Here is a 20,424-nt window from a genome sequence, read left to right as displayed (position 1 = left end):
CCCCTCCCTGCTCATGTTGTCTCTGTCTCTCTACAATAAATGATTAAAACTTAAAAAAAAAAAAGAGCTCCTAGCTGGAGCGATCTGGGCAACAAAATAAAGTAGTATCATATTAGAACCCAAAGTACAAACTGGATATCCACGAGTCCGTACCGTGTATGTCACACTAAATAAACAGATGGAGGGGAATAGACATTTTTTCTGTTGAGAAGAATTACAAATAATTTACATAAATCCTCCACCCTCCAGGAGGTGGAACGTAACTCCCCACTCCCTAAGTGCAGGCTGCGCAGAGTGACTGCCCTCCAAAAAGCACAGCATGGACAGTGTGGAGAGGGGCTAAGGGTAGTCGCGCAGAAGAGACGCCAGACAGACGCAACATTGGCCCAGTGAAGCGAGTCAATGCCAACAGTGGGAAATCATGGGGACTGCATGCACCCCTTACGTGATGTGCCGAGAAGGGCACTGCACCTACTGAAAACCCATAACCTCGATCTAATCGGGAGAAAAACACCAGACAAACCCCGCTTGAAGGACAGGCATTCTACAAAATGCCCGACCAGTCCTCCTTGAAACTGTCAAGGTCCTCGGAAATAAGTCTGACAAACTGTCACCACCAAGAGCCTAACTAGACACAACAACTAAATGTCATGTGCCATCCTGGAACAGAAAAAGGAACACTAGGTAAAAACTAAGGAAATCTAAATAAAGGGTAGACTTTAGTAGTAATTGCCAATACTGGTTTATTAAGCATATGGTGACGAATGTACTGTACTAACATGTTAATAGGGTAAACTGGACGTGAGGTATGCAGGCACTCTGTACTATCTTTGTAATTTTTCTGTAAATCTAATTCTAAAATTGTAAAAAGCTTTCTTTTGAAAAACATTTAAAAATTATTATCATGCACAATGCTACTCTTTCCTCCAAACAACGAGTGGATGCGCAGTGTTGGTGAGGGGACAGGGAGGGAGGCCCCCTCACTACCACGAGTGGAGTGTGAATAGGGCAGCGCTTTCCATGGAGGCGGCTGTCGGTCCCCTGCAGTCCCCAGGCAACACCGCCTCCAGGCATCTCTCCCACACCTACAGATGTGCTAGTGCCTGCTCAGCCTCATAGAGGTCCATGTTCTGTACCTGAAATCTCAGTGAGATGGATTTCAGAATTTAGAAGATTTTTAGAAAAGTAATTTGACACTTACGCCGCCTTAGATATCACACCCCATCAGGACCTGGGGCAGCACGAAGCACATAAAATCGTGAATGTGCCAAAGTATCTGACAGCTCACATCAAGGAGGACAGAGGGCCTAAAGCCCCCAATCATAAAGGTGTAAAGAGACACTTCTCATCTGGTCCGACTTGCCAACCAAATGAGATTATCCCTAATATACAAAAGTAAAAAGGCAAACGCGGTCTTCAGAGATTCGGGGATTTGGGAATGCCACGGAAGTGATTACGGACGTGTAGTGGAAAAGCAACAGGGACCAATCTGCCCACCAGCAGGGAACAAATAGAGTCCTGGTGTTTGTGGGGCCAAGCCAGCTCAGGCGGTGGGGCTCGTGACTCTTCATCTCAGGGTTGTGAATGCGAGCCCCGAGCTAGGTGGAGAGATGACTTAAAAATGAAACCTTTAAAAAGAAAGCAATCGTGCTCATTCATGTGATGGAATAATCTGGGGCAGTCGTGGTGACTGGACCAGGTCCACAGGGACCAATGGGAATAAGTGTAAAATGCAGGGAGCGGGGAGAGGAGGGTGTGGGGGGAAGAAGCTGTTGCAAAGGGACATGTCAAGTCATGTATGGAAAACATTTAAATGTGAAATGATACTCTATATATGTTTACATATAGACACAGGGAATTAAAGTTTAAAATCTTGCTCCAGGAAGACCCACGTCAACTTCAAGAGACAGGTCAGGAACAGGCCACACCCACGCTGCCACACGCCACCTTCATCCTCACAATGTCCTCTCAGGTCCCACCTGGTTGCCGGAGACTGACCGCTCTGCCTCAGACACTCCCATGGGGAATGCCTCTCCTAGGCCCTGAGTCGGAGGACGGAGGACGCGGGAGGAAACCCGCATGGCTCCTGGGGTCAGGGCTGGTGAGCCGGGACAGGGTCTGCTCCTCAGAACCCCTGCCCACTGGGGGACAGAGAACCATCAGCGCCACCCATGCTCTTGGCAGGGTGTTCAAAGCCATGGTTGACGTAGGTGCTGCTGGCCTTGGATGGTGGGGCCGGGTGGGTCGGGCAGGAGGCCATCCTGGCCCTGGCGGCCTCCTCCATCTTCTCCTCCAGCACCAGAGCAGCATTGACATCAGGCCCTGCAGAGGGATAGCCCCAGAGGCCCTCCGTCAGGGAGGTGTGCTAGGCAGGAGGCTCCTCCCTGCCCGGAGTCTGTCCACAGAGTGGGCAACAGCTCCTCTTAGCAGAGAGGGCTTGCTGGGCACCCACACAGGATGTTCCAGGAAGAAAGGAGGGAGGGGTTCAGGGTGGTGGTGGGGCTCTCCAGCCCCCTAGGATGCAAGAGCATCTAGGCTGGAGAGATGGGCTTTGGAGGACGGAGGGGAGGGACCCCCTGGGCGGGGACTGCTGGGGGCGGGGTGGAGGAGGGGCCCTGCTGTGCCACAGGCCAACAGGTGCGGCGAGGCAGGCATATGGGGCGCTCACCCAGGAAGCTGAGGACCACTGGCAGGAAGACCAAGCCGTGCAGCAGGCCCAGCAGGGTGATGAGGAGGTTGAGGCGGAAGAAGAAGATCTGGATGAGCTGCGCTTTGGCCAAGCCCAGGACGAGGATGCCTGGCAGATTGGTCATGGCCACTCCCGCGAACACCTGGGGGTCACAGGCGGGCATGACGCGGGGTGCAGGGTGGAGGGGTGGGGACTACAGGGGGTAGCCGGCCCACTCACCGCGCTGCCCATGAAGACCGTGGCCTCCTTGGCCCTCTCCAGCCGGGTGAGCCGGGTGCTGATGGCAAAGGCACGGGTGATATGGGACACAAACTCTACGGAGATGCCCACCGCCTGGGGGCAGAAAGGGGCGTTAGGCGTGCAGGCCTGGGGCGCGGGGTCTCGGGAGGGAAGTGGAGTGTCCGGCACATGCGCGTGTTACCGTGACCAAGTTGATGAGGGACACAGCATTGTAGCTGATGCCCCATAGGGCCATGAAGCCCACGGTGTCCACGAGGATCATGACGATGGAGAACAGGTTGAGGAGGCCGGAGCGCAGGTCCATGCCCAGCAGCAGGCAGCAGACGGCGAAGGTGGGCAGCAGGCACACGGCGAGCATGAAGAGGCCCTCGGGGACCACGGTCAGGTACTGCTCGTAGAATACGTTGGTGATCCTGCGGGCGGTGGAGCGCTGTCACTGCCGGGGCCTGCCGCTTCCCGGGCCCGGGTCCGGCTCCATGTGCCCCAGAACCCCTCCCGCCCCCGCCGCCGGGCCTCACGTGTAAGGGAAGACTTCGAAGGCCGGGTCAGTGCCCGGCACCTGCCGCAGGTGGGCGGTGATGTTGGCCGCTAGCGCACGCGCCGCCCGCAGGGCTTCCGTGTAATCCTGCGAGTTCCGCAGTGGCTTGTGGTAGGCCATGAAACGCGAGGCTGCGAAAGGTCAAGGTCAGAGCCCGCTGCAGGCGCCCTCAGACCCCCGGGGGCTAGGGTACACCCGGGGAGGGGCTCAGCAGCCACCAGGATGGAATTCTTAACTTGTGATCGAGGGACCCTGCCTCTGGGGGTTGCACCCCCTCGGGAGGCTCCGCCCCGCCTGACTCTGATGGGCGCAGCTTAAAGACACTTCCGGGATAAACCCAGATGCTGCTCTCCAGGGTTTCAAAACATGCATTGGATGTTTCAAATTAAGTCAATTACTTTTCCGATATGCATCTTCATAAAGAGAAGATCAAGAAACGGAGACAGAAACCCGCAAGTGGTTCACTAGGCAGGGCTGTGCTCTGGGTGACCCCTGGGCAGGTGCAACAGCCCATCGCTTAACCAGGTGCGCCCAGGTGCGCCTCTGGGCGTGATCTGTGTATGTGAGGAAGGGGTGTGGGTGACTCTGGATGCCACCAACTGCCGAAAGAGGCGGTGAATGTCTCACGACTGATGATTGGGGGCGGGGGGAGGGGAGAAGGAAACAGAGCACACCTGGGTGAAGTCTGAGAACATGGTGCTGGGTGACGTGACCTCTGAGGACAGGGCAGATCGAAGCCCCCCACGAAGGAGGGAGAGAAGACTAGAGGCGGAGAGGCTCTTCCCTGGGGCTTCAGGGAACCTCCCCTCTCCCCCCCACCCCACCCCAGAGCAGCTGACTCTGGCCTTCCCCACCAAGTGAGGCCACGCTTACCTAATACCTGGTTATCGAGTCCCAAATCCACGGAGGTACTATACGCTGCCAGTCCACTGCCAGAAAGCCAGAGCGAAGGCTTCATCAGGGCCACCGCCACACTCAGGGACAGTCCCCCTGCCGGCACCCACGAGGCTGTCCTCCCCACCCCAGGCTTACCCTTTGGGACACTTGATGTTGGGCGGATCTTCCAGGAACCAGGGCAGGTATTTGTGGAACTGCTCCACTGATGGCCGGATGGGGCCCAGGGTGAAGTTCACGCAGCTCTTCAAGCAGGCCAGGGAGTCTGCAAAGAGAGAGGGGGCTCTGGGCAGTGGCATCGCAGGCCCTGCTCTGCCCTCCTCTGGCTCCATTCCCATCAAGGTCCCCGGGCACTTCCACCAGCCAAACAGCCATGCCCCACATGTGGTCTGGAGGGGTCTGCCCTTGTCTCTGTAGGAGAGGCCTATGGAAACTCCTGGCGCCTGTAGGCAGGTGAAAGAAACAACCCCCTTGGGCCTCCCTACTCCCATACAAGTGCAGCTGCTCTGAGGCCAGGGCCACATGCTAACCTGGCCCTCCCACCATCCACCACCCTAGCGTGATGGCATGCCCAGAGATAACCACTCGGGGGGGGCACCCACACAGTGGGTTGTGGTCACCCACACATGTGCTCAGAGCCCGTGCCCCCACCCCGATCGACCCTGCAAGAAGGCCTCGCCAGTCCTCTTCTCTCTTGCCTCAGTTTCCCCAAGCTGTGGTAGGTAGGCCCTGAGCCCCCAGACGGCCTGCACTCACTGACGGTCGAGGGGCAGAATTTATCTTTATTGGCACCAAAGGCATATAGGCGGCAGCAGGAAGATGGGGTTAGCCAGTCAATGAAGTCGTCCACCCAGGAAGAGGCGGGGATGGCCAGGTAAGACCTGAGGGTGCAGGGAGAGGATGGAGGCTGGGGGGAGTGGGGCAGGCTCGACCAGGTGGGCATCCTTATGGTGGCCCTGCCCCTTCCCCAGGCACAGGGCTTCCTAGGGAAGTAAGGAGGGGGCAGCTGGCCACTTACTCGTCGGGGAACTCAGTGGCAAATTGTATTTTCTGGGTTAAGGAGAAGGTGTCGCATCCTGCGCTCGAGCAAATGGCATTCATACCCGCCTCGCTGGAGAAGTTGTAGCCCCCAGTGGTGACAAAGTAGACTGGAGCCCCCACCTCAAAGTAGCGGTTCAGAAAGAGGAAGTAGTCGAGCAGGTACGAGTCCTGGAACAGAGGACGGCCGGTGAGGTCGGGGCCAGACTCACCCCAGAGGCGCACTCCTCCTCCCACTCACAGAGCTACATGCACACTCACAGAAGTACTTGAGAGTTGGGGGGGGGTACACGCACGGGCACACCTGCTCACAGAGACAGAACTCACAGAGGTGCACTTGCGGATCCATTACAGAGATACAGGGCGAGAGGTGTATATAACCACAGGTGCAAGCACAAAGCGACACGCTCCGCCCCATGTGAACACACTCTGACACGCACACACACATGCCTGCGCGTGTAACATGATCCCTTCCTATTGTCTCGGTTCAGGCACAGCCCACAGGCGTGTGCACACAGAAAGTGGCTGTGTGTCAGGCACCTGCATGACCTGTTCCCTTCTCCCAAAACCTCCGAACAGGGCAGAGAAGACTGAGTACGAGGTGCCAGGAGTCTACCTCCACCCCACCTAGACACAGCTGCACCGCAGGTCTGATGGGGTTTGCAGCCCTGGGGCGGTTGAGGGCTCGCAGCTTCCAGGGAAAGGCCTGGATAGTAACTGTGCTTCATGTCAATGCCTTCAGCTCCCAGCACGTGTGAGTGTCCCAGGGGCAGTTTGTACACTGCTTGCCGTCCGCGTGGGACATAAGGACCCCACCCTCTACAGATGGCAAATTTGTGTTCAGAGGGCTGATCACAGCTTCTGATCTCAGGCTGCACCTCGGCCTCCGCCGCCCCCAGCTGGTCCAACTGCCAAGATATTTAAATGGAAAGTGACTGGCTTATTAGTTTTCTGTTTCATGTTTTTTCTCCTTTTTCTCCTTCTGGGAGCCAGCTGTTTAAGGAATGAAACATTCAAATGCAGTCGCAAATACAGAGATCACCGCACGTTACCAGGGAAAGGCACAGGCTCAGAAAAAACCTGATAAGACTTTAATCTTATACCACAGGCTAATCTCTAGGACACAGACACATCACATAAAAAAAAAAAAAAAAGCAAACCCTAGAGAAGGGAGGAGAATCTGATCTTTAGAGTTACCATATGATACAACTCAACTGTGTTTTTCAACAACAAAAATTACAACATACACAAAAAATAGAAAAGTGTGGCCCATACCTAGGAACAAAAACTAATCAACAGATGACCTCCTTGAGAAAGACCAGATAGAATCAGGCAGAAACTTTAAACCATCTGTCTTAGGAATGCTCACAGAGCCAAAATAAGATACGGACAAAGTCAAGAAAAGAAAGTATGAACAAAACAGGAAGACCACCAAATAGAAAACATAGACTGGAGCCCATAAATTCCAGAGCTAGAGAGGAGGGCTACAGGAAAAATCTGTGTGTAGATAACATGATCATACGTATATAAAACTAACATTCCACCAAAAAACCCTTAAGACTGGTAAATAAATTCAGCAAAGTGGCAAGTTATGAGACCAACACACAAAAATCAGTTGCATTTCTATACATAAGCAATGAATAACCAAAAATGAAGCTAAGGAAAGTACAGTTACAATAGCATAAAACAAAGTACTTAGGGACTAACTTCACCAGGACATGAAAGACCTACACACTGATAGCCATGCCACATCCCAGACAGAAATTAAAGACACAAATAAGTGAGAAGACGCCTGTGCCCACGAACTGGAAGGCTGAATATTCCCCGGGCCGCCAAAGAGCCTCCAGATTCAGTGCGATCCTATCAAGATCTCAATGATGTTTTTTGCAGAAATAGAAAAATCCATCTTAAAACTCATAAGGGACTCCACTCCAAAGACCTAAAAGAATCTTTAAAAAGAATGAAAGTTGGAGGACTCACATTTCCTGATCTCAAAACTGACCACAAATGCACAGTAGTCTAAGCAGTGAGGCACTGGCATAACGACATACAGACAGACAGACCTATGGGACAGAAGACAGCCCAGACGTAGACCCTTGCGTGTATGGTGACATAGACTCTGACAAGGGTGCCAAGACCATCCTGTAGGGAAAGGGAGTCTCTTCAATGCATGGTGCTGGGGACGTGGGACGTCCACACATAAAAGAATGAAGTTGGACCTTCAAAAATATGTGTAACTATGTACAAAAATTAACTCAAATGGATCCAGCAAGTAAGAGCTGAATTTGCAATACCCTTAGAGGAAAACACAGGTTCCAGATACTGGATTTGGTGATTATTTCTTTTCTTTTTTAAATTTTTTAAATGTTTTATTTATTTCTGAGAGAGAGATACAGCATGAGCAGGGGAGGGTCAGAGAGAGAGGGAGACACAGTATCTGAAGCAGGCTCCAGGCTCTGAGCTAGCTGTCAGCACAGAGCCCGACGCAGGGCTCGAACCCACGAACCGTGAGATCATGACCTGAGCCGAAGTTGGACGCTTAATCGACTGAGCCACCCAGGTGCCCCTGGTGATGATTTCTTTAACAACACCAGAATCCTGGGTAACAAGTGGGAAAATAGGCAAATTGGACTTTTGAAAAATTTAAAAAGCTTTTTAAAAGACTTAAAAGTTTTTGGGGTGCCTGGGTGGCTCAGTTGGTTAAGCGGCCGACTTCAGCTCAGGTCATGATCTCGTGGTCTGTGGGTTCGAGCCCCGCGTCAGGCTCTGTGCTGACAGCTCAGAGCCTGGAGCCTGTTTCAGATTCTGTGTCCCCCTCTCTCTGACCCTCCCCTGCTCATACTCTGTCTCTCTCTGTCTCAAAAATAAATAAACGTTAAAAAAATTAAAAAAAAAAAAGACTTAAAAGTTTTTTATTTTTCGGTAATCGCTACTCCCAGTGGAGGGCCTAAACTCATGGCCCTGAGATCAAGGGTAGCATGCTCCAACTGGGCTGGCCAGGTGCTATGAGAATTAAAAACTTTTGTTCATCAAAAGACCTTCCCAATACTGTAGAAAGGCAACCAACAGAAGTGGAGAAAACATTTACCAATCACGTATCTGATTAGAAATCAATACCCCAAATATCTAGAGAATTCCCAAAACTCAGCAAAGAGACAAACCAAAAATAGCCCAACCTGATTCAAAAATGGGCAAAAGACTTGAATATACATTTCTCCAAAGAAGACACACAAATGGCCAATAAACACACGGAAAGATGGTCAGCATCACTGACTATCTGGGAAATGCAAATCAGAACCCCAGTGGGGTGCCCCTTCACACCAGCCAGGATGGTACTATCAAAAAAGGGGCAGAGGGCGCCTGGGGGTCTCAGTTGGTTAAGCATCCGACTTCTGCCCAGGTCATGGTCTCGTGGTTCATGACTTCAAGCCCAGAGTTGGGCTCTGTGCTGACAGCTCAGAGCCTGGATCCTGCTTCGGATTCTGTCTCCTCTCCCTCTGCCCCACCCCTGCTCATGCACTCTCTCACTCTCTCTCTCAAAATAAATAAATAAACTTAAAAATAAATTACAGTTAGAGTTCTCAGGTGGCCCAGCAGCTAGCTCCCATTGGGAACACACCAGAAAGTATGGAATGCAGGATCGGGGAGAGATCTCTGTGCACTCATATCCACAGCAGCCTCATTACAAACACTCAGGAAGGAACCCATGTGCACAAACAAGGAATGAAGAAAATGTGTGTGTGTGTGTGTGTGTGTGTGTGTGTGTCTGTCCTCACAAATGTGTGAGCATCCTCAGCCTTGAGAGGGAAGGATGCTCCAACGCCTGTCCCAACGTGGATGAACCCGGAGAGCTGACGCTGAGTGGCAGGAGACAGACACAGAAGGACATACACTGGAGGGTCCCACTTCCATGGGGTCCTGAGCAGGGTCCAGTCCACAGAGATGGAGAGAATATGGTGGGCACTGGGCAGGGGAGCGCAGAGGGAGTCACAGGGGTCACGCTGGCTGCCATCCTTGCCCACCTCTCTTCCACCCACAAGGCCATCTGGCCCCTCAAGCCACAAAGGTCTTGCCCTCCACAGAGCCACTGACCCCTGTCTCTTAGGCCTGAGGAGGTGGTGTGCCCAGCACGGGGCAGGCACTTGGTAAGCCATTGGTCACTCCGCCTGGACGCTCGCCCCACTCGGCCAGGTCCCCATGGCCTGCTCCTGCCCCCCACGAGGCGTGGGGCTGGCGCCCACCCCTGCGCGTTCACACTCTGGCTTGGCCACTCTCCCGGGTCCCCACTGTGAATAAGCCCCCCGGCCCATGCCTGGCACTGGCGGTGTGTGCTGACCCCCTGGATCCCAGGCCACCGAGCGGAGGTCACGAGGCGCAGCTCACCTTAGGCAAGGCCAGCTCCTGATCCAGCCCCATGCTGACCTGGCACATGAAGTACAACCCGACTCCAAACAGGCCGGTGAACAGCAGCAGCTGTGGAGGTGAGGGATGCTCTGGAGCTGGGCCACTGGCGTCCCAGCCAGCCCTCACCCAGGCAAGCTCGAGGCCCCGTGGGCAGGCACCCCCCACACACACTCACCACAACCACACGAGTGACCCGGTGCAGGAGGAGCGGGACGTAGATCTTGCGGAAGAATCGGAGCAGGAGCCCCTCACTTTGGTCATCTGGGGGCAGCTCCCGGGCGCCAACGCAGCAGCAGACATCCATCCGGGAGGCCTGCGGGGAGGCAGCCCCCTCACGGTGGCCCCAGAGCAGAGCCCAGCTTCCCCTCCCTCCCGTTGCAGCGCCACCTCATGGGACAGGGGTGGGGGTTGGGGGGACGTGCCAGCGTGCTGTTCTCAGCTTTTATTTTCCATGGTGATAAAACACCACTAAACTCTGCATCCTCCCTCTCAACATCTCACTTCTAGCTTTTCTCGGCCTTTCGTACCTTGCAGATTTGATAATGTTCCTCTAAATTATCAAAGCAGACTTGCTTCTCCATGGGGCCCTGGGGGCTATGCGGTCCACACACCCACACGCCTTCCCCACACCCAGCCCCACTCTCTGAGTCTGCTCTGCCAGGTGGGTCCCTGGGGCCTGCCCCAGCCCTACCTCCTGCCGCCTGCTGTCCAGAGACAGCAGGGCCACAAAGGCAGACACCTGCAGCAGGAAGTCCAGGATGATGGCCAAGCCGGAGGTCAGGGCGAAGGTCCTCACCGCTGGCATGGGGGTGAGAGCCCCTGGGGGTGCAGGGGTGAATCTCAGGTCCTGCGACTGCTCGCAGCAGTGGAGGGCAGGGGGCCGCCCACACACACCGCCCCGGCAGGAAGGGGTGCTGGCCTCACCAAGGAAGAAGCAGATGGCCTCGGAGAGGCTGCAGAGCAGCATGCTGGGAGCCACCCTGCCCAGCGCACGGCCGATGTGGGCCTCTCGCTGCTCCCCAGGCCTCCGTGGCAGCCTCTGTGTGGGGACGTCAGGGACAGTGTCCAGGGCCGGCCGGGAGGGCACAGCCCTGGCCGGAAAACCCCACCTCAGTGAGGAGCAGACCCAGCGAACACCCCGCTTCTCAGTGTCTGGCCAGGAGCCGTGCTTGGCTCGTTGTGGGACGTGCACAGCACTCTCCCTCCAACGTGTCCCTGGGTCCCTAAAGGTGCACCAGCAGGAGAGGCTAAGTCCATGGGGACTTCGAGTCTGTGGACTGCTACAGAGGAGGCCGGATGGCCCTGACACTCAGCACAGAGCGAGGTGGCACATGAGGTAGGAACACACGTGGTGCGTGCAAGATACAGGACACTCCGTTTTGCAAGGAACTGTAGACACGAATGCTGGTGGAGAAGGAGAGAGCGGGAAAGGCCCAAACCAGTGCAGGACCATGTCTGCGAGAAGAGGGGAGCCCCACCCTCTCACCTGGTACTCGAGCACGAAGATGAAGATGTTGTCGGCCCCCACGGCCAGCACCAGGAAAGGTACCACCTGAAGGATCACCAGGGAGGAGGGGACGCCCAGGTACGAGAAGAGGCCCATGGCCGCCGTGACCGCTCCCAGCACCACGGCCACCCCGCCCAGACCCAGCGTGGCCTTGGTGTCCACCTGCAATGGGCCAGGTTCAGCCTCCTCAGCCGCCCCAGGCGCCCCCCACCCCGAGCTAGAGAAGGGCAGCGGGGCCAGAGCAGGCATGCTGGGGGGTCTCTTCGTTCCCGCATCCCCCCCAACAGGTCAGCTGTGCACATGCTGCCAGGGCCCGAGCAGGATGGGAATTAATCATGCAGCCTTTTGAGAAGTATTACCCCTTGGGGAGCCACCTCAGAGGTGTCCCCATTGCTCTGGGAAGTTTCCAGATGCTCTGACCAGCCAGCCCACCCCACTGGGCCTCTCCAGATCCTCACCGCCACCCGGCGCCAGCTGGAGTAGCTGCCCAGGGCCAGGGAGATGTACAGGAAGATGACAATGTAGCTGACCCCGAAGATAGGCAGGTCCTGGGCCGTGGTTCGGTTGATCTCGTCCTCCAGGGAGCGCTACGGATGCACACCCCCAGCCCCGCTGACCTGAGGACTCCTCCAGCCTAGCCAGCCCGCTGGATCCTGTCCTCCTTGTGGGTGGCCGCAGGCCCAGGGTCACTCAGGAGGGGGGCGTCCAGGATGGGGGCACGGGGACCCACCCAAGCCACCAGGGTTGCCTGCCCTTGCAGAGAGTCATGGACCCCTCGAAGCCTACCTCCGCCATGAACGTGACCTGGAACCTGCCGGCTGTCCGCCGCTGGAAAGCTCTCATCTCCTCCAAGAAGGCCCCCTCCCAGAGCTTTGCCTGCGCCAGCCGAGGGTCCTCAGGGGCGTAGTTGTTAAGGGAGAAGGTCATGATCAGGGCCTCTGCCTCAGAGTAGTCCTTTCCTGGGATAAGAAATGCTCAGCCACCCTCCTTCCTCACCCCTGCTCCCGTCTCCCACCCCAGCAGCACCCTTGCTCCACTCCCAACTCCAGCCTCACCTCTGCTCACCCCTGCTCCCGTCCCCAACTCTGGCCTTAGCCCTGCTCACCACTGCTCCCCTCATCTACTGCAACCTCACCCTTGCTCCTGTCCCCCACTCCAGCAGCACCCCTGCACCCCTCCCCACCCCAGCCTCACCCCTGCTCCCCTCCCCCCCTCTTGCAGCACCCCTGCTTCCCTCCCTGACTGTCCATATCCAAGTCATTGTCTAATCCCTCCACCCCACTTCCGTCTTTCAGCCAAGGACAAGCCTGTGAAGTCAGGCACAGAACCAGAGGACCTGAGCAGCCTGGAGAAGATTAAAAAGGTAGCAGTTCAGTGGCCCCTGTCAGCCTCCTATAAGCCTGGCCCACCCCCAGGCAGTGAGAGCCCATCAGTATTCTCACCCTCTGGCCCACCGTCCCTGTCCCATATTGCCCCTTTGGTGGCCTACCCCGGGGCCACCCAGCTTACCTTTATAGCCCCCCACAGCAAGAAAAGGGAAGATAGGGCCCCCATAGTCAGCCATGCAGCTCAGGGCCAGGGCTGTGCCATCCTTGAAGGTGAGCGGGGCGCTGGGGGGAGAAAAGGAAGAACCTTTCCTAGCCCTATGCCCATTGACGGACCCGGCACCCAGCCCCAGACTGCCAGCACTATCACCTCCCATGTGGTCAGAACCATTTCTCCCCCCAAAATTTCCCTTGGTCAGACCCAGAGGGGAGCAGAGCTCTGTGACCAGGGCTGTGTGAGCTCTCCCCTCACACCCACCCGACCCTGCAGTCTCCAGGTAGCATGGCAGACAAGGCAGCCACGCAAGTGTGACACACGCGGCTGGTCGGCCAGGAGGAACCAGGACTTAGCCCTGGGAGTCTGGCACGAGCTCCGTTCCTACAAGACAGCCTCACGGTGCTCAGCCTGCTCCCCCGCCAAGCCCTGAGATCAGATCTTTCCTGCAGACAAATTACTAGCCCTGCCACCCTGCATGCATGTGGAGGGCATCTGGACAGAGTGCTCTTTGTGAGCGAGCACGTGGCTCACCAGCTGTCCTGGGTGTGCTGCTTGCTATGTGACCTTGAGAGCTCACCACAACCCTGGGCCTCAGTTTTCCTGCCTCTGGAATGGGGATAATCCAACTGCCCAACAGTTGTTGTGAGCATCCAAAATCAAAATAAAGCCAACACAAGGACTGGACCGGGGCCAGAGCTCCCTCCCAGACCCGCCAGTTCTAAGGGCCAGCCAGTCGGGGCCAAGACACCGACTCTAGGAAGCGGTCCAAACTTGGACTTTCCTGAGGGGTGGAGCCCTGGGTCCCTTGCCTAATCCAGTGGTCTTCAGTGTGGTGTCAGGGCCCTAACACCCTTTCGAGGGTCGGCAAGATCAAAAGTATTTTCATAATAACACTAAGATGCTTTCTGCTTTTTTCCCCTTCATTTGCCATTGGGTATAACAGGTAGAGACAGTCCACAGACGTGACTTCAGATTCCATGTTGCAACTAACATTTAGGAAAAGCCACGTGCTGAGTTTGGGTGTCTATCAAAGAAAACCACAAGTATGTGGAGAGGCCCTCATGATGCTCCTCCCCCGTCCAGCCACACAGGGGTGAGGCCAGAGATTCCCACTATGGCCCTACCAGCAGACCACATGCAGAAGCCAGAAGCCAGCTATCTCCCATTATACAAGCCACCAAAGAGATTCATAGAGATGTAAAACAATGTCACACATATCACTGACTCTTCCTGTTTGGAAAATACAGTTATTTTTCATAAAAGTATGCTACTTGTGTTGACACATAATGAGGCTTGTCACTGTCATGTTTAAAGAACTAGAACATATCGTTTCATTTCATCATGTGGTAGATGTCAGTAGACACAGCCTCTACCCGGGCCAGAGCTCCCAGGGGTCTTCAGTCTCTGTCACAGCGTCAACGCTACAACCTCGGTGAGGGGGGGTGCGGCCGCTGCCTGCCCACCTGCTGCTCCCCAGCCCCAAGGCCCAGTGGCCTTACTCTCATCCTATTTGCAGCACAGCAGAGTGGAGGCAGCTGGGGCTGGAACCCTCAACACTGGTGTGTGGCTCCACCCTGCACAGGGGCACCCAGCCCAGGCTGACACGAGCCCCAGCCCTGCTAGATGACCCTGCAGTCCTGGGGGCCCGCACGGAAGCAAAGAGAAGACACAGAAGCACACATGTTTGTGGGGCCATCACATCACTGTCACACTCAAAGCAAGAACACGCAAGGATGCCACTGCTCTGTCCGAGCAGGGTCAGAACCGGGGAGGCCGTGACGGCCCCCTGGGTGGGGGGGCTGGGACAAGTATGGAGGGGAAGGGTGTGTTGCAGCCCCTGACACAGAAACTTGGGGCCACACAGGACCCCAAGGGCCGCTGCACACAGCGCCTCCCCTCTATCCCGCCCACCGCCGGGCCAGCCAGCAAGAACTCACTTAGCACAGTAGAGAAAGTGGTCCCTCCAGTCCACTTGGGAGGTCTGTCCTGTCAGTGTCTGGTTGGCCGTGAGCAGCAGGCGCGTGCGGTTGTTCTGGAAATACTGCAAGAGGCTGTTGACGCAGCAGTCAGAGAGGCTGGCATTGTACGGGTTGAGGGGCGCGAAGCAAACGTCCTGCAGTGACACGTTCCGCTGCTCCTCAGGCGACCACACCTGGAGGTGCCGCAGGGTCTCCTGCAGCTCCAGCACCTCCAGCAGAATGTCGGGGGCCAGGACCCCACTGAAGTTCTTGGGCCCCAGCAGCAGGGAGTCATACCTGGAGCCAGGCCGCTGGGGCGCCGTCAGGATCACCTGGTTGGTTCGGAAGAAAGGGCCGAAGTGCTCGTCGTGAAATGCCTTCTCCCTCCGGGCCTGGCTGTTGGGGGCCGACCACAGCTCCACCGGGTCTGTGGTCAGCTCCACGAAGGCCAGGCCTCCTGACAAGGCCAGCACCACAGTGATAGACACCAGCAGGACGGTCAGCGGCCACAAGGCCACCCACGTGCCCCAGCCCTGGAAGCAACGGCCCAGGAGGCTATGCGTGGACAGGCTCAGTCTGTCAGAGAGGCTCGTGCCTGCCATGGGGTCCAGCGACTTGCCCTTGCGCCAGCGGGAGGCCAGGCGGGGCCCCGCCAGGAAGGCGGTTAGCACGGCGAAGGCAGAGCAGAGGGCGATGACGAGGGCCAGCCCGCCTGCCATCCGGCCCAGGTAGAAGGTGGCATCCAGGGGCTGGGGCCGCGTGATGACGGGGCAGGAGGCAGCACAGTCCTGGCAGGAGCAGGCAGCCCCGCCGTCTGCCTGGGACTCATTGCAAGGCGCGACCTCCCCGTTCAGAGGCTGCATCCCACTCCCTGGCATCTGGCCAGGCTCCCAGAGGTAGAAGGTGATGTCCAGGGGGGCCAGGCCGTTCCCCGTGTCCCCCTGGAAATTGAGCCAGCGCTGCGCATTGCAGAGGGCGGAGCCGTAGACACCACACATGGCACCCACGGCCAGTGTGGCCGCTGCGGGGACGCGCACCCGGCTGCATGAGTCGTAGGTCTGCCCGGCGAAGCTGCTCTGGTAGAAGGCCTCGTAGGCCACCACGGCCGGTGGCTGGCCACCCCCGCGCACTACCACGCGTGTGACGTTGACAAAGAGGCTCTGGTTGGGGCTGCAGGTGTTGTGGCAGTGCAGACTCACGAAGTTGTCGGAGCAGGCCGGGCAGCGTGTGAGGAGCGCCTTGGTGACCGCCAGGCTCGCCTCCAGGGACACCAGCTGCTTGGCGGAGCAGCAGGCGTAGGTGGTGTCGGGACCACTATACAGGCGGGGGCAGATGCGCCGCAGGAGGGCCAGGTGCTCGCCGGCGAGGCGGCGGGCGGGCGTGTTGGACAGGCAGGACACATTGGACAGAGGAGCCAGGCCTCCGGACAGCTCTGGATTCTTGCCGCACTCGTCATAGAAGGCGCAGTAGCCAGTCTGGTGGATGGGTGTATACAGCTCAGCCTGGGCCTGCGGGTGGGGCGACATCACCATGGGGCCCAGCATCACCCAGCAGCGGGCAGCCAGGAAGGGGTGGGGGGAGAGAGAGGGCAGGTACAGGCATGGGGTGCACAATCTGGAGACCTGGGGACGGGCGGGATGCACCCACAGTGTCTAGGGGTGATGGCTTGGACAAGCCCAGCCTGCATCCCAAGCGACAGGGTTACTGAGGAGAGGTAGGTGGCTGGACAGACCTGCCTTTAGCAAAGTCACGCCGGAGGGTAAGGGAACAGGTGGGGATAACGGGGTGGACACCCTTGGAGGCTGCCGCCTGGTCCTGCTGAGAAACAGAGGCCACGACAGGTTGGGAGGCTGCTGGCTGCACCTGGGGGCCCAGGGCCCCTCTTGGAGATTCTGTGCAGACCTTTCCTGCCTCACCTGCTTGGGGTTGAGAGCCTTCAGCTGTCCCCCCTGACGTGCGAGAGCCTCGGAACTCCTCTCCATCCAGGTGCTGAATCCTTGTCAGGCAATACCCACGCACCCCTAGCCCACCCCAATGGCATCCCAAGACTGGACCCTCCCTCGTCCCTCCACTGGCCATCTCAGGCCAGGACATCCATGGTGCACCAGGCATGGGAGGCACACAGGCATCCCCCGTCCCCGGCACTTGTGTCCACCCAACCCCATGACCCGGGGCCTGGGCTGCCCAGGACCCCCACCCGCACTCCTCCTTTGGGGCGCCCAGGGTCCCTTATCTATCCACAGACCAGCGCCTCAGCCTCGGGCCCTCCTCACCGTGGCCAAGCAGCCCCCTCCCCGATATTCCCTCCGGCAGCAGTGGAAGGGCGACCACCAGCACCGGGACTCACCAAGTGTAGGAGCAGAGCCCACAGCAGCCAGCCCCTCGGTCCGGTCTCTGCCATCCCGGCTCTGGGAAGGGGTCTGGGGGGGTAGGGGCCAGGCCACGGGGACAGCCGGAGATGGCCGAGGGCAGGCTCCTGGGGACACACAGTAACCGTCCAGACAGCACATACACTTAAACTGGGGGTACTCAGCAAGGCAGCCTCCCTGCTGGGGAGGGCCTGGGCTGACTGGTCAGGAACCAATGGGGCTGAGGTGTGCACCTCCCACGGCTCTTAGCTGGTTAATGATCCACTTCCTCCTGCCCTCCCACCTGTGTCCCACTCTCTCCACGAACCTCCCTGGGAGGCGCTGGGGTCTCCTCTTTGCCCGCTTCCCAAAGCGAGGACTGCCCCCCCAACCCTTGCTCGCCACACCCTGGCCCCCCTCACCCAGCCCAGCCTCAGAGCCCCTCTCCCAGCCCCCTCCCGGGAGCTAGCCAGTTCAGCTGGGACACACCCTTGCGGTGTCAAACTTAGCAACAGTTGTTAATTAATATTAGCAACCCGATAACAGAGGAGACTGTTAAGGGTGGAGTGACCAGTGACAAAGCCCCTCCTCTGGGGTAAGACCACCTCCCAAGGGGTCTGACAGTGCACAGAGGTCCTAAATGTGACATCCACGGCCCTCCTCCACCCGCCTGGCTCTTACATCCTGTTCCCCTCCCTCCTGTCCCTGCAGGGACAGAGTGTCACCAAGAGCCCCAGGTGTACAACAGACACCTCTCCCTCCCTTGGGCTCTCCCTATCACCGGATGGGCCAGACCTTGGCCCCCTTGCCAAGGCTGAGCTGATAAGGGAAGCTGTGAGGAGTAACTCCTGTGGCTGCCTGCCCGCCTGCCCGCCAGCTTGCCACTGCCGCCTCCGAGCAGCAGGAAGGAAACTTGTGTTTCATGAACCCTGGCCTGACTCAGAGGAACCACGCATGCCATACGGGGGAAGACGAGCTGAGGGGGCTCAGGTCCCCTCCCCAGACCCTGAGTCAGCCACGGGCGAGGGCAGAGTCCGGCCCAGGGCCGTCCTGGCTTCAGGGCTGCCATACAGCTCCCTGGGGGCCCTGCCCCCGAACATCGCTGCCAGATGCTGGGACTCCGGCCCCACCTGGGTTTCTGTCCCTGCTCCTGCCTATCCTCCCCAGAAACCCATAGGGATTTCCCTGCAAATAGTTTACTGGAAGGTGAGCCCACGGGGCATGAGCAGGGGAGCAGGGACAGGGCAAGGGAAGGAAGCTGCATGGGCACCTGGGGGCTGGCCAGAGACCCCTAGAAACTGTGGGGCACTTGCCCCATCTCCTCTGGTGGCCAGTTGAGGACCTGTGACAGCTTTAGCCCCAGGCTCCTCTGCTGTGTGGAGCTGCTGCCCTCTCAGTCCTAGCTGCGTCCCAGTGGAGGCTGGCAGATGGAGGCCCGCAGAGACAGGGGAGGCCCACAGAGATAGGGGAGGCCTGCAGAGACAGGAAAGGCCTGCAGAGATGGGGGAGGCCCGCAGAGAAGGGAGAGGCCTGCAGAGGCAGGGGAGGCTGGCAGAGATAGGGGAGGTCCGTAGAGACGGAGCCCAGATGCGTGGTCTCTAGGGTTTTCCCTGAAACACACCAGGGTGAGAGCAGACCTGCAAACGCACATTGGCATCTCTGAGGCCACACCGCTGCCCAGATCGGAGTTGTGAGCCTGTATGCCTCCCTCGACTGCCACTCTTTCTGTTGACTTTGAGCAGGCACCCCCCATGCCTCCTTCCCTCTGATCAGCACACTTCCCGCTGGCTTGTGTCCTGCAGAGTGACACATCCAGTCTCCAGGAGCCAGAGCCCGGGCATCCCAGTAACTTTAGGCTAATGTCTTTGTGCCCAACTCCATTTCCTCGACTCTGCATTGATTTAAACCAAGACCCTGGCGATGAGGCTAGTGTGCCAGAAGTAGCAGGTGCGTGCCCGGTGTGCTCAGCCCAGGAGCTCTTCCCATGTGTTAACCTAGAACAGGTCGAGTGATGAGCACACTCTTGCCTCATGGTGTGCAGTGAAGGGTTTGGATGACTGATCCCCCAGGACTGAAATGCTTTCCACGGACACCGGCAGTACCCAAAGGCGCCTGGTCAGCGGCGCCTCACCTTCACCCTGCATTGCCTCTGTCATCAGACATGACCAACTGAGTAAGAGGACACTTGGTTTCCAACTCTCCTTCATTACCAGGGAGATGGAGTATGCCTGCTCACCCCGATGGGAGTGAAGGAGGTTGGGGGGCAGGGACAGCTGCCTGCAGGGAAGCCTCAGGGGGCCACCTGACGCAGTCTGTCCAGTGAGTCTGGCGCAGGCTGGCGTGCTGCAAGGTTCAGGGGCAAGGCCGGGGCCATGGCTCCTGGCTGGGTGTGAGTGCAGTGCTCTGCCCAGCTCGGATGGTGGCCAGCCCACAGGGGAAGATCTGGGGTTCTGTCACCTTGGGTGGGGGGAGCCTTCACCCTCCTTGCTGTCTGAACCCTGATGCTATTTGCTGAAGGAGTGTGTCCTCTGCTCTCCCAGCCTCCTCTGTAGCTGCCAGTGGCCCTGGGCCCTGGTTCTGGCCAATGTGAAAGTCTTTTCTTTTTACATAGGTGTCATTTTTTTTTTTTTTTTGCAGTCTCATTCTGGAGAAAAAAAAAAAAAGGAGAAAGTACAGCAGTTCCCATACACCCTTCACTTCCCCCCATGGGCCCCATTACTAACTCTTACATTTGTGGGGCACATTCATCACAATGGATTACCACATAGTGACCCCACATGACCTCAAGACCATGGCTTACGTCAGAGTTGGTTCTTGGTGTCGATATCCTGAGAGATGTTACAAATATACAATGACACATGACCACCACTATATAATACAAAATATTCTCTCTGCTTAAAAACTCCTTACTCCACCTGTTACTCATCCTTCAAAACCCCCACAACCACAGCTCTTTGCGCATATGCTATTCTGTGTGGCAAAAGACGTACAACATGGGGGTGCCTAGTGGCTCAGTCAGTTGAGCATCTGACATTGGCTGAGATCTTGATCTCATGGTTCATGGGTTCAAGCCCCACATTGGGCTGTGTTAACAGCTCAGAGCATGGAGCCTGCTTCAGATTCTGTGTCTCCCCCTCTCTCTACCTCTCCCCTGCTCACACTCTACCTCTCTCTCTCTCTCTCAAAAATTAACATTTCTTAAAAATTAAAAACAAGACACATAAAGTTTCATTTTACCCATCTGTAAGCCCACAGTTCAGTGTATT

The 20,424-nt window shown here is 57.2% G+C and overlaps 1 protein-coding gene across 1 annotated transcript; it reads right to left on the bottom strand.

Moving 5' to 3' along the window:
* Nucleotides 1-1,905: 1,905 nt before the first annotated feature.
* NPC1L1 (NPC1 like intracellular cholesterol transporter 1) lies at nt 1,906-17,211 on the bottom strand. Its single transcript, XM_039243004.1, has 19 exons — nt 17,158-17,211; nt 14,790-16,318; nt 12,820-12,920; nt 12,097-12,269; nt 11,769-11,897; nt 11,290-11,472; nt 10,728-10,842; nt 10,495-10,622; nt 9,979-10,116; nt 9,783-9,872; nt 5,380-5,570; nt 5,118-5,242; nt 4,500-4,626; nt 4,341-4,396; nt 3,448-3,598; nt 3,111-3,342; nt 2,909-3,022; nt 2,669-2,831; nt 1,906-2,322 (listed from the first exon to the last, which is right to left on the bottom strand). Exons 1-19 carry the CDS (start codon nt 17,209-17,211, stop codon nt 2,126-2,128), a joined length of 3,996 nt encoding a protein of 1,331 aa, XP_039098935.1. The 3' UTR covers nt 1,906-2,125.
* Between the last annotated feature and the right edge of the window lie 3,213 nt (nt 17,212-20,424).

The sequence above is a fragment of the Hyaena hyaena genome, unplaced genomic scaffold (genome assembly GCF_003009895.1).
Source record: "Hyaena hyaena isolate Hyena2069 unplaced genomic scaffold, ASM300989v1 scaffold_218, whole genome shotgun sequence".
NCBI classification, from domain to species: domain Eukaryota; kingdom Metazoa; phylum Chordata; class Mammalia; order Carnivora; family Hyaenidae; genus Hyaena; species Hyaena hyaena.
The sequence above is the reverse complement of the archived record's forward strand: the minus strand, read 5'-3'. Positions and strand labels throughout refer to the sequence as shown.